Source organism: Helicoverpa armigera, chromosome 20 (assembly GCF_030705265.1).
Source record: "Helicoverpa armigera isolate CAAS_96S chromosome 20, ASM3070526v1, whole genome shotgun sequence".
Classification (NCBI taxonomy): domain Eukaryota; kingdom Metazoa; phylum Arthropoda; class Insecta; order Lepidoptera; family Noctuidae; genus Helicoverpa; species Helicoverpa armigera.
In genome coordinates, this window is record NC_087139.1 from 373689 (window position 1) to 387332 (window position 13644).

At 35.9% G+C, this 13644-nt stretch overlaps 1 protein-coding gene across 1 annotated transcript in view; it reads left to right on the forward strand.

The window, feature by feature from the left end:
• Positions 1-13644, forward strand: part of LOC110372525 (sialoadhesin) — an 83572-nt gene that overhangs the window by 54658 nt on the left and 15270 nt on the right. The window contains exon 4 of the mRNA XM_064039716.1: positions 9357-9467. Coding sequence (XP_063895786.1) covers positions 9357-9467 — 111 coding nt within the window. The remainder of the gene's footprint in view (positions 1-9356; positions 9468-13644) is intronic.

The following is a 13644-nucleotide window of genomic DNA, read 5'->3' on the forward strand; positions in this document are numbered from 1 at the left end:
AATAAAACATGAATTTACCTAAGTCGACATAATGAAGATTACTAGCTTCCGCTGGTCAGCAGATTTACCCACGTCTCGTGGTAAATACTTTGCGCATCCATATAAAAGTAGTCTATGATAGCCTTTCTCATTAAATGCTCTCTCTTCTTGTGATTTGCACATTTAAACAAACAGACCATTTAGCTTTCCTAGCTGAACAGATTCAATAACTTACTAGAACTAAAACAGCAAGCAAACATTACTAAAACAGATTGTTGCATACCGTAGCGACACACGACAGTGATCCATGGCATCTTTTAGGTAATAAACACACAACGCGACTTCATTATTCGTTCAATTGGCCTAATGCCAGACGTTGCCAAGCGCATGAGCGGTGCACCTAATTTATGACACTGAGAATTTACCGATGGAGAAATCAAAACGGATTTTGAATGTTCCGTATGGGTTTTGTCACGGAAATGAATTAATGGTAGAGTGAAACTGAATACTCGGTTACTTTACGTAAAGGTTTTCAATGTAAAGTGTATGTTTTTGTACACTGTCGTCTAAAAAAAGTTGATAATCAGTATTAAAATTGTATCTGAAACCAGGGCTTATAATGACAAATAGTGTTACAAAGTCTCCACAGATTTGAGCATTTTTCTTAACCTAGCAATACCGATATTTTGTTACCACAAAAATAACAATAACTACCACCCAAAAGCAGATTAATTGCACCCATAATCCAGACCGTCTGAATAAAATACCTTCAGAGCTTTTCAATCTGAAAGAGCGGTCCGCAAAAACGTAGCAAGCGAAGGACCAAAAAGAGGTTCAAGTATGTATCGGTCACGTTCCTACCTGCGATAATAGCTGCAATCAGTAACAGAGCTGAAGTGGTTGGCCGGTTCCCCTTTACTACAAACCTATTGTTTTCTGTGAGCAAAGTTTTCATACATTTCTTGAAAATTAAATGAATTCATTCCGCATGGATCTAAAAAATTCTAAAATATCAAAAAAACGTCTCTGTACTTAAAATCTTTTGGATCTCGGGGGAAGGATTTTATTATTTACTACTACGTTAAACGCCTTCCTTTCTTCTAATTATTTTGCTGTCAGGGTCCATAATTGTGGCTATCATTGTATATTTTCCACCTAATGTATATTATCCACTCTAACGTCCGTGGATAGTACGGTATCCAAGAAAAAGTAGCGTCATTCGCCCATGGATACTATAGTATCCAAAGCGACGACCTGTGTTTAACTCCATCTAGTTTAAAATACGGTATTATTTGGTGAGTTTTGACAGATTTTTGCTTTAGACCCGATGGGAAGGAATTCATGGAGCAGGTGGGAGCAAGCCAAGTGGTTTGCAGCCGTACGGCAATTACAAATTGGAAAGATTCCAATACAGGTCTAAGTGGGGTAGCGTTTACAACCGGGCTGGCCCATTTCAATTGTTTTACGATTACTATTCAATGAAGACTGGTTGAAGCTCGGTTAATGGATTTTTTTTTGTATCAAAGTTTAATGGGACAGGTTAATGTTTTTAATTGCTGATCTTGCTATACAATATTCACTGAGAAATCTATACTAATACAGTAAAATGGTTTTTTTAATTGTTGGAAAGCTACACTTTTCCCGAGTAACATAATATGTAGTTGCAGTTGATCCCACGGGACGCGGGTGATACCGCGGGAAAACGGCTAGTGTTTTATACAAGAAAAAATAAGGGGATCACCCTTTTTTATCTAAGGGTTCCTTTTTAGGTCCGGTATCCTAAAAACTATTAATGTTAGTTAAAGATTAGACTTTGAGACCTTCGAAGGAAATTGCTTTACGTTTAAGCATTCACTGTCTGAGTTCTTTTTAAGGCGATTTTTATTTTTTAATGAATCGAAAACGTCCGTTTTCTTAAAAAATATATTATAATATCCATCCAACATTTTTTTTGTGTTCAATTTCAGATATCATTACACTACTTAATAAATAGATGAAGTAATTGCTGTAGTTAAAAAAACGTAATCTCGTGTTTAAATACAAGTCGATGTGTCGATTAAATTCCAACAAACCAGTGTAGCTAACTAGAATAACTAATGAAAACATTTGAATACATAGTTTTCAGTAATTATTTCCGAAGTTAGTTCGTGTTTTCATTGAAATAATAACCATGGAACTAATAGTTTTCGGTATTTTGATATGAATCAACATTTCAGATTCATTATTCATTTCAAACTCGTTTATAAATTTAAATAAGGAAGGAAAGTATAAAGAAAAATAATACTGATACTTGCTCCATTAAGAATAATTATGAAAGGGATTCATGTACTTATAATTAACCTTATTTCGCTAGGAGTACCTTTGACATTTAAGTGATAAACTGGTTACTGATTAATTTAACCTCCAACTATCGAATTAGTGAGACAAGTTTCAGGATAAAATAATTTAGTTCCAACCCTCTAGAGGTCTCATTTTCGTAGGTTTGACCTCGAATTCAACTCTTTTAAATAAAATGTTATTAACCCACCCCTAAGTTTAAAACGGTACATAATATTCCCTTAATTTTTCTTATTCAGTTATTCATTAGAAAACTTGGAGGCTTAAATCCGGCAACTTTGTGCGAAATGGAACTGAATCACTCGTAATAATATTTTATATAATATTTTTCCTCATAAAAGAGACACGTAAGGCCTTTTGTGTTTCATTAAACGTGTGCGATCAAAGAACTTTTCAATTTCTAAACGTCCGCCGAAAATACCATTACAGACATTTTCAATAATTCCAAAACGAAATTAGTTCCGGAGCATTTCTATTCGACGTTCTGTCGACGAATAATGGAATATTAAAAAAAGGAATTTCTTCACGCCCGTTTTCTTTTTTTGCATTTTTAATTTATCTTCAGTTTGCGCTTTGGAGTCGGAACGGAAAACTTTTGAAGTAGTATTTCGGGAACAATTGTAAATATTCATAAGGAACGGTTGCTCTGTCCGCTTAGAGGAAGTATGTTTAAAAAGTTTCGCTCCAATAAAACGCGTGTTATGACGATTGAAGTTTGACTTGTCAGCGGAACAAAAGAAACTTCCCTGACATTTGTAATGACGCCTTATTAAACAGACTTGGAGGGGTTTCGGAAAGCCAATTACTTAGGTACTTATTATTTTACTGAGCTCCTGCGAATGTTAAATAAAAAGGGAGAGTAGGTACTTCAATACTGTTTCGTCTTACCGCTCGTAAAAGGTCTAATAAATTTGTTAACTGCCTCGTTGGTCTAGCTGTCGCAAGTGCGGCTGCTGAGCACGAGGTCTCGGGTTCGATTCCCGAGTCGGGCCGAAATCGCTTTGTGGGTTTTAGAAGACTTTCACAAAGCAGCCCGGAGCCTGGAAGCTGGTGATTGATACACCCGTGCATCGGAGAGCACGTAAAATGTCGGTCCTGCGCCTGATCTCTCTCCGGTCGTGTCGGATTACCGTCCCATCGGGCTATAAGAGAGAAGGAATAGTGAGTGCACCTGTGTCTGCGCAAATGCTCGTGCACTATAATATGTCTTGCGTAGTTGGCTAATCTCCTTACATGAGAACAGCCGCCGTAGCCGATAATCGGCTAGGAGGACATCATCATCAATATGTTGGCTTTCACCTATTTGTGTTTGCCTTTATGTAATTGCGTATAGCTTCAACTTCATATACCTATAATTTTGTATTTCTACAAAACTGTATAAAGGAAATATTTCCTACAAATAAATCTGTATTCATAAAAGGCACCTATGTTATAAATTATCGTCACATCAGAGGTCAGCCCTCGATTCTCGTCTAAAGTTGACGATCCCATTTCTCGGCGGTCCCGCGGGATTCACTAGATTCGTCACACTGGTTGCGTTACTAAAGAAACTCACATTTCTAAGAGCACTGGAGGTCGCGTCCGTCATTTTTCCTTTTATGTTAGTTATATTATACTATATAAAGTTGATGAATTGGTTTGTTTGTGAAGGATCAACTTTTTTGAAGTACTAGTCGGATTTGAGATATTCTTTTTGCATTTCACGGTTCAATTTATGATGAAGACTGTGACATTTTAGTAGAGTCAAAGTATAACATGTGGTACAAATAGGCGAAAACGCGGGTCACTGTTAGTGTTATACCTATTTATTGGAAATATTTTATATACTGGTGCTCGTATTCATCGTATGAAGCGATCCTTTTCGTTCAAAGGCCTAGCTTGTTGTACAAGTCGAACATGCCAATAACGGTAGCCACTTCAGAACCGTTTTTTTCTAAAGATTTTTTCCTTTTTTCGCTAGCTTTGTGGTGAAATTCTAAATTTTTAGCTCTGGTATAAATGACGGCTTGTCGGCTGCAATGCGCGCCTTGTGGTAGCAAAGGCTACGCTTAAAGTGGTGGCGCTCTCTGCACGCGACAATATCATGCTATACGGAAAGAAAAATAAAGCGAACAATGGATCAAGCTTTAAAAATAAACGCCGTTTTGTATACTTTCCTTTCAACATAAAAGTTTTTAGTACAAACTAGGTTTTGGTCCTTTGAGACGCACATTAATATAATAGAAATAAATTGAACCTCTGTTAAGAAAATGGATTTAAACCTTCTTCTAAACGTAAGAAGAATTTTCTGGCTCGTCAAAAAAGCTTAATGATCCCGCCATAATGGTTAATCTTTTACCAACTTCACCGGATTAACTCGGAATTCATCCAATTTTTCTGAAATGCCTTTTACCTTTTCCTGAGCAAATTACCAGCCGTTCCGTGTAACCCCAAAATATTGCAACATATAAACGTAATTCGCATACATCTGTACATAATAGTAGTTTTCACGGCACATTAGGTCGGCACTATGAAGGTTATTTCGCAAAAGGACAATTTCCCATTCGTCCCGTTGCACGCGCGTCTACGTGCCCTCTCTCCCTAACTAGTTGCGCGATTAAATTTAACTTCTGCGGACGTTTTTTGGACTCATACGTGAACAAATTTCTTATTTTGGACGTCTTGGGTCGTCACGTTGACGGGAAAAATTCGGGACACGATTGCCTTGTTTAGTTACGTGGCCTGCTTGGTGTAAGTTTGGCCACTTAGCGATCCTACCTGGATCGGCTTGTTGTTATTATTTATTTGCAAGTGTAACTATTTCTTTGTTTTAATAGGCACTTATATAGTCAAAGGATTCAGTGATCATTCAAAGTCAAAGTCTAAAAGTTTTGTATAAAAAAATAGGTTCTAAGAAATTCTGTCACGTATTCACATTTTTAAAGCAGAATATTTATATCAAAACTAATTTGTATGCATTATTTGCAACTGAAGTTTTACCATTCGATTTAGAACTGATAAATTGGCAATACATACTAATAACGATAACACAGTTAGTACATAAACAATGCAATTATTATCCTTATATATTTATCTAATATTCCGAATGCCGACGATCCGTCTTGAAAGACAAAACAGCCATGAAAAGGACTGGCAGTCCATCACCTTACATCATTAAGAACCCCTTCCTTCGGGATTGTTTGGGTCCAAATCTAAGTGCGAGACTCCGGGCCGGATACGATCCGGACACGACCCGTTATTCATTTATGCGAGCGATTACAGCTGTTGTCCCGTTCTTTGGGGTTTAAGGGATCCGGATTTATTTGGGGTCTGACGTGTGAGACATTGGGGTCCGAATTCTGAAACAATGTGGGACTTGGACGACTGAATAAATTAAATGTTTGCTTGCATTATAAATGATCATTTCCGGATGTGGAGTTTATTTCGGTTGATTTGCTCGCGATTGCTGAGAGCCGGAATTTGTTGAGTCTTGAAAGATGGTACTTACAATTATTTTGCATCAAAAAATACTTCTTACTTTTTCTATATTTTTTTTAAAACTTCCCTATGAGGAGGGGAAAATGATCAATATTTCGTCAGACAGTGTTTCTAGATGTTAGCTTCTATCGCGACAAAAGTTTTTTAACATCAACAAAAATAGATTTCTACCCACAAAATCTACCGCAATTACCTCAATACCCTACACCCGAACTCACATAATTATCCCCAATAAGGGGAATAGCGTAAATTATTACCCGCCGTTTAAATAGATACAGTTTCACAATGAGCGATGTAATTACGTGAGACAAAGAGTCGGTAGCGCGCGAACAAAGAACGAACGTGTCTTAGGCAGAACCGGGGGATTAGGCGCTCCTGTACCGTGGTACGTGAAGATGGGAAATTAATCTGTTTTTGTTTAGGACTGGTTAGCTTTACAGTTTTGTGGGTTTTTGAGGCTTTTTTTGACGATGTTGAAAACCTAGTAGTGATGAATAAGAACTAAAATGAAGAGTTCCCAAAAACATACTGCGGTGCTAAGTTCGGTGTAGTCTTGATAGTATAAGTTTTTTGTGATGTTTAGCAGTATGTTACTGTACATAAACGAGTCTTATAATATGCATGCATGTATATAAAGCGAGGATACAAGCGCTCAAGTACCGCAGTGTTACACAATAAGGATGTTGCTTCAACAAAACAACAGAAAAAATCTGTCAGTTCTTATATAATATTTTAAGGACAAAAATATTGCAAAACATACTGGGTTTCCTCCTCAGGGAACCAAACCTGACGAAAAACGGGCTGACCTTCGTATAAATAAAATCACGTAAGCAATATATTGCGAACATAAACTTGACACAGTGGCGCACTGCGTAATTATAATTCAGTCTAACGGATCCCCAATTAATGGCAGTACACATGAGACGTTCAAATTAAAATGTTTAACAACTCGTTAACATCTCGTAACGTGATTATTTTCACACGCACGCGCCACGCCGACGCCACGCAGTTGCCACGCTGTACATATTACCTGTGCAATTAAGGGAAATTTTAATTTGATACGTGCGTAATAAATATAAAATAATGCTTGTACGCCGCTTCTGCTGTCATCGGACGTTTTTTCATTTGTTACTAAGCAATGGGCCATTCAGTGCAAAAACCATTGAGAAAAGCAAAACAATGAAATTCTAAATTCAATTTCATAACCTACATAGATCATCTGCTCCATAAAGTCATTCTCTTTTGATTTTCAATTCGTGTCAAAAAAAATTGCCTACAGCAAAGCAATATGAGCGAATTGGAATTGAGACTTACAATAGAAGTTGAGTGTTTAGCACAACACACTTCTTTTCATGTAAATTTTCCTTTTATCTTTACTATTTATAAGTATAATAACTTTTGAGTTTAAACCGTTCTTACAAAATCTATCTTTTTCTTCATATTTTCCACTACTGTTTCTTTCTGACTCCCGTAACCAAGGACCAAAAATCCTAGCCCCACTGAACAACATCTTTGACACCAAAACTCCTCCATTAAGACTTGCCGCTGATAAATCTACATTAACAAAGTGCAAAGTTTTCTGTCCGTCCATAACGTTTTCACACGGAACCAGTTAAATTGAATCAGATAAAAGTTTCAGCTAAACGTTTTGCGTAGTTTACTGCGTCGCGGTTGCGGCGGCTTAACTTATAACTGAGGTTTGAGGTTTAACTGTTCGACCGTTATGCAACTTTGAAGGGATAATCTGATTTAAGTTTGCTTTATTGTAGAGATAAATGAATGACAAAATGTTATGGTTTGTTGTGTGGGATCAAGGGTCGTAACGATCTATAGTTTTCTACTGAAGCATTCTCATATTGGCGGATTTTCCGAGGCAATGTAGTGCATACAATTAAAGCACTTACGACTGCAAACACTTGACAATTACGGCGTCACATGTATGTACGCAAACCCACCCGTACTCGCTCAATTTTGCTACTGAAAAATCGGATAATCTGAAAAGGCTCATCATACTATATTACATTACCTTCAAAGGTTTCTTCCGAAAACGAAACAATACCTAATAATTAATTATCAGACTAGTTATATCTTGATTAGGTCACAGCGCCTAACAATTGTATTTGGGATAGCCATACATTACATATTGGTTTGTAATGCAATAACGCAAAATGCTATTTATTTAGAGCATCGCGCTTTGTGGCGTTGTGTCAATATTTGTGTACCTGCTAGTTCTCATTTGCTCAAACAAACAGCTTACATTATTTATACAAATCTAAATTACATTAAAATATTATTTTGTGATTGTTATTTTAGTTTTGTGGTCAGGTAATCGTGACAAAGGTAATTCTATTCTAGTACCGAATGTTTTGTGCAGTTTTCAATTTTCCAGGAAACATACCAATTTTTTTTACTGACTGACAAAAAAATGGTCAGATCTTAAAGGTTTTTTCAATACATATGTACTTAGGTTCTAACACGCCATATGAAACTGTCTAGTCATAACATTAGTCGCTTTTGTATAATTTTGGGTATATACCCACGTTATGACCTTTTTAGACAAAACAATCGAGATGTTGTGTCTTGGTTGTAAAATTGGAGACTAAAATTAAGCTTACTTATTTACACCCAACAAATTATTTCGTTTTTCTGAAATTGATTTCATATAAAACGATTAAGAATGGTTAACACAAACTTTACATATGTCTATAATTTGTAATTTTATTAAAACAAGTCATAAAATCTGCAAATAAACGACCTGCATAATCGGATTTCCCCTTACCAAAATATACCTTCACCCCAAAAAATCAAGACAGTATATTCTGAAAACGATATTAATATAGAGCTGTTTGATTTACGTTCACAGTGCGTGCCACACCGAATAGCAATGTGCTCAGCTATCGATCGACAGCGTATTATCTGCTCTAGAGAATCTATACTAAAGCCTATGAATTCACCCCATCAGTAATTTGATGTCTATCAACTTTCATGTCTATTAGTCTAGCGATCGAGTTTTTTAAGTAATGGTTATTTTGTTTTGGTTATCTGTGACCTCTGGATTATCAACGATCTTGTTATTCGATATTATATAAACTAGGTGTAGAAATTTGTGGTTCTATGAATCACAATGAGTTTGAATTTGTTAGAGAGATAATTTAGACTGTCTATCGAGATCATTAACTTTAATATTGTATGATTTTTTTGCATGAAATTGCTTCTAAAATACATTGGTCTACTCATGAGGAATATCTTTGTAACAGACTTGATTGTCAATCGTCATTACCCTTTCGTGTACAAATTAACACGACAATAGCATTTAATTATTGTGCCAAGATTTCAATTTCCGTGTATTCAGCCTCATTATCAGTAAACACCTATGTACCTGCATATAACGAAGATGGCGCCGAGGAAATAATTAAAGAGCTAATTAAATACTTCAAAATAATTTAACTGCTAAAGCGAAATTGTTCGTTATAATTAGACGAAAAATTGCCAAAACCAATTGAGATCTAAAGACGGTGCTTCGAGTTCTAAAAGACAGTGAATAAATATATTTTTGTCCACAGCACCACCAAACAGGCCGACTATTATGGATGCGAAGACTAGAAGCCATACACGTCTTCTGGAGCCATACAACGAGGGAGACACCCTGGAACTGGCTTGCGAGTGCTTCGGAGGTAAGACCATCAATTAATATTTTTTGCCTTTAAATCAGACTTGATTTCTATGGTAAACATCATCGCCAGGATATTTAAAGATGGTCTATTATAAATTGAACTTAAATTCTTGATCAGGCCGTCCATTTATTCTGCATAATGCGATGTCTCTTGTAGTAGCTACGAGTATATTATTTTGTGTTTACCGAAAACTGTTCAATGGTAATTTAAGAACGTAGCGGGCCATTTCATGTGCAACGTCAAAAAGGTTACTTTGTCGGATAAATTCCAAACTCAACAGCTATCTTTTGAAGCTCTTTTCACATCTCACTTTCACAAACATAAAGCAGTATATAATAGCGAGTGTATACGTCTAGTTTTGTGGCTAGAATTCCCGCATTTTCTACCGTAGATATTCCGCATTTATTTTTTCGTGTTGTGCAGAGCGCGGAAATTAGTGCTCACCACTTGTGTTGCAATTTGTGCAGTCTAAACATAGTTTTTTAGTGCATACAGCGTGAAGACAGTATTATTTTCATTGTGTGAGAACAATTTTGCTAAAAGAAATATACGGTGCATTAAGTCTTCTTGCTATTTTGTTATTTCGAATAATTTATGCTTGTTCACTATTTTTCATCGTGGTTAATTAGAATTACTATATCTGTTTTACTGCATAAAATATTATAATATAGAATAGCATATGTAAACTTAACTTTACTAGGCAGAGAAGCTTATCCTTTGTCTGAACATGGCTGCATGCCTGGTCACGTCACGAGTTCACGATTTTCTTTTGGCAGAGCCTCAGAAGAGATATATTATCACGTCTTATAATTTAATCCATAGACGATATTATTGATTCAAATAATATTAAACTATGGCACCACACAATCTGTGGCCAAAAAACTTTTCATAAACGTCTTGATTCCAAGTCCAAAATGTAATTGTGTTCGGAATATTGAATTATTCATTCGATACCGATCCTGATCTTCTAATCTAATTAATCAAAATTCTTGAACATGAAAGGCTTACCTTTGGATTTAGTGATCTTAGTTATTATTAATAACATCTAAATACAATCATTGTTGATTTGATTAAGATTGATTAATTAAACAGTATTGAAAGGTCCTGGGTATGACAGGTAATGTCACAATTTAGACAGCGCGCTCTTCGCCTAATCTGTGTCGTCATTAGGCTGCCTAGCATCGTAGGCGGATTGTTTGAACAGACGATTATGTTACGATAATTTTAGACAAATTAGGGAAAATGTCTTGGTAACAGCCGAAAATTTGAGATTCTGGCAGCTTCGTGGCTATAGAAACATACCAATATAGTTTGATGTAAGTAATTAAGTGAGCCACTTTTTAGGTATCACATTAGAGAATGAAGCCGCGTGGAATTATATACCTACTTAGGTAATTACTTTTTATTATTTAAGAAATAGCCAGAGAAATTCTGTTGAATTATATTTTAGCCCCTCTAGATACAAAAAGGATTATCTAAGATCAACAAATATTGGTAGACGGGACCAATAGCTTAACATACTTTCCGAGGTTCATGAAATGGTTGGTCACGTATACTCGGACCTGCGGCAGCAAGCGTGGCTTAACTTTGATCGATCGTTTTTGACGATGTCACCGACTGAGCCACGTTTTCGAAGAATAACAATAAAGTTGTGGCCAGTCAGGTAGGCTCTAGATTATTTGTTTTTTTTCATTCTTCAACTAAAATCTTCATGGTGATTAGCCCATTGCTGTCCACTGCTGTACGTAGGCCTCGACAAATGATGCCAGCAAATGCCGTCTTTGGTAGCTCCTTAGATTCAAATAAATATGGATAAGTTAAGTCACATACTATGATACCAGGATTCGATACCTACCACGCTGAGAGAAGACTAAAGTGAAGCTTTAGATATACTGATAGATTGGTTGATTAGGCGATGTAAATTGGACTACCTACTAGTATTTCAGGGCTCTAGATACAGGCCCCTAAAAACAGTAACTTCAACAATGATAACCCAGCTAGTCTGATTGATTGGTTACAATTGAAAGATAGCAATATAACGGGGGTTTCCACAGCTATGCATCTGATAGGCTGCAATATACCCTCGCTCGTTATTTCGGAGTATTTGTGAATACTGTTCCTTTTTATTGTTCAGCATTTTTGGATGCAATCGAGTATTTTGCATCGATTTGATCTTCTCGATTGATGACGGCTTTTCGATTTAATGTTGCAGTTTTTTTTTATTGATGTATTTTTATGAGTATGTCGAAATGGTACTGAATAATTCAGTATGGGATTTTAAAATTTCAGTATTTTTTTATTAATTCTCTAATTGATATTTGATGTAGGTACTTTCATAAAAATACTGTGACTTGTGTCAAGTTACGTATTTGTGTCTTTCATGTTACGTACTTGTGTCATACAGGTTGATAAAATCGTACTAAGAGGTGAAGGCTAGGTATTTTTTCGACTGTGACTTCCGTATGTGTGTATTTTACTTCATTCTAGTAAACACTAGGTACGCAGAATTACCGACATAATATTAGTTTTCTTTGCTATCTACTTAATAAGTGGCTCATTATCTGCATGATCTAGTACTCTTCACAATTAAACAGTGACGTTATTCCAGCATCCATTCAGATAACATCTGCAATGATGTCACTCTCGTTGCGCAATAATACTGAGCGGTATTCTGCAGCTGTGTGCGATAGTACGCCATGACAGAAATACTCTGTTATGGACACATTTCGCAAAAACGAACTGCGCCCATTTATACCCGGATTTATTATTATTATTACATTAATCTCTGTTTTGTCTTTTACACGGGCAGGAAAACATATCTTCACTAATATCGGTAATTATGTTTATAATTTCGGTGAGAAGTTCCAGGAAAATGGTAACACGATGGTAATACGTATTTATATACCAATTTCTGCTAATAAGCAGTTCGATCGATCATACAGTTAAATAACGTTTGACGCTGTCTTTCCATGGATTGGTGAAGAACTGCATAATGATAGGCTGGAAACAGATCCTGACATAGATTGTAAAGGATATTCTAGGCTAAAAATCAGTACGGAACGTCCTCTTTAATTTAATAATTATTTTTTGTTTGGCGTTGACCATTAATCATGAAGCCGAAGGTCAGAGCTTCAAAGGTATTTCCCGATAGTTCCGCAGTTTATTTTTCTAACATTATTTCTGACATTTTCCTCAATTCCCAGAAGTGGGTCAACTAATCATTTTACTGTAGGGGGCGGAAAAAATCTAATCCTCTTTCTCTAGTATTGTATTTTTGTATATTTGCCAAATAATCACAGCGCCGATGTACTCGTATTGTGCATATTTGATATATTGCCGCTGGATATAACTTATTTGTGTAGTTTCGTTGTGCTTCTCCGGCATTCATTGAGTTGGTCCATATAATATGAAAGGTTTTCAAGCCGACGAAAATTCTTGGCCAATAGGCATCTTTTTTGTGTTGGTACATTTTATTTAATATTTAGAACATCTAAGTACGTAATCGCACATGATATTTTAGAATATATTGTAGAGAAAATTGCCCCAATTTAGTTACATTATCATTACGTTTTATTCGAAAATGTCTGCCACTTGAGCGCTACGCTCTTCTAAAGGGTTGCTAACCAATTCCATTCATAATAAAAGCATTCTGCGAAAGATTTTTTGAATCGTCTAAGTGACAAACCCTCTGAAGCTTTGACACAGATAGCGGTGTCAAACAGTCTGACATTCGCAATGCTAAAACATTTTATCTTTATTTTTGTCACTCCTAAGATCTTTCGGTGCCTACTTAAAATGTTTTAAGGAGCTTTCTTATTACAGTGAGATGTTTAGATCCCTCATTTAGGGTTGAGTAAGTTTTATTTATTCTGACAATCTAATAAAAAGAAATGGTTAGCGTTATGTTGGCCAAAACCTTTGCCTCTCTCTGTGAGAAGACTAGTTGAACAATACATATGGCCGTTAATGATGATGATGATGATGATGATGTAAATGGCAAACTATCCATGCTAATATAATTTTACAAAGCTGAAGTTTAAAGCAGACTATAACCACCAGAATTATTTTTACATACTAGCTCAAGTTTGGATAACTTTGATTTTCGACTTATAGGCACTACACTATGCCCCTTAGGACCTTAACATAAAGAACGAAAAGTTCGATGATTGATTTGTTA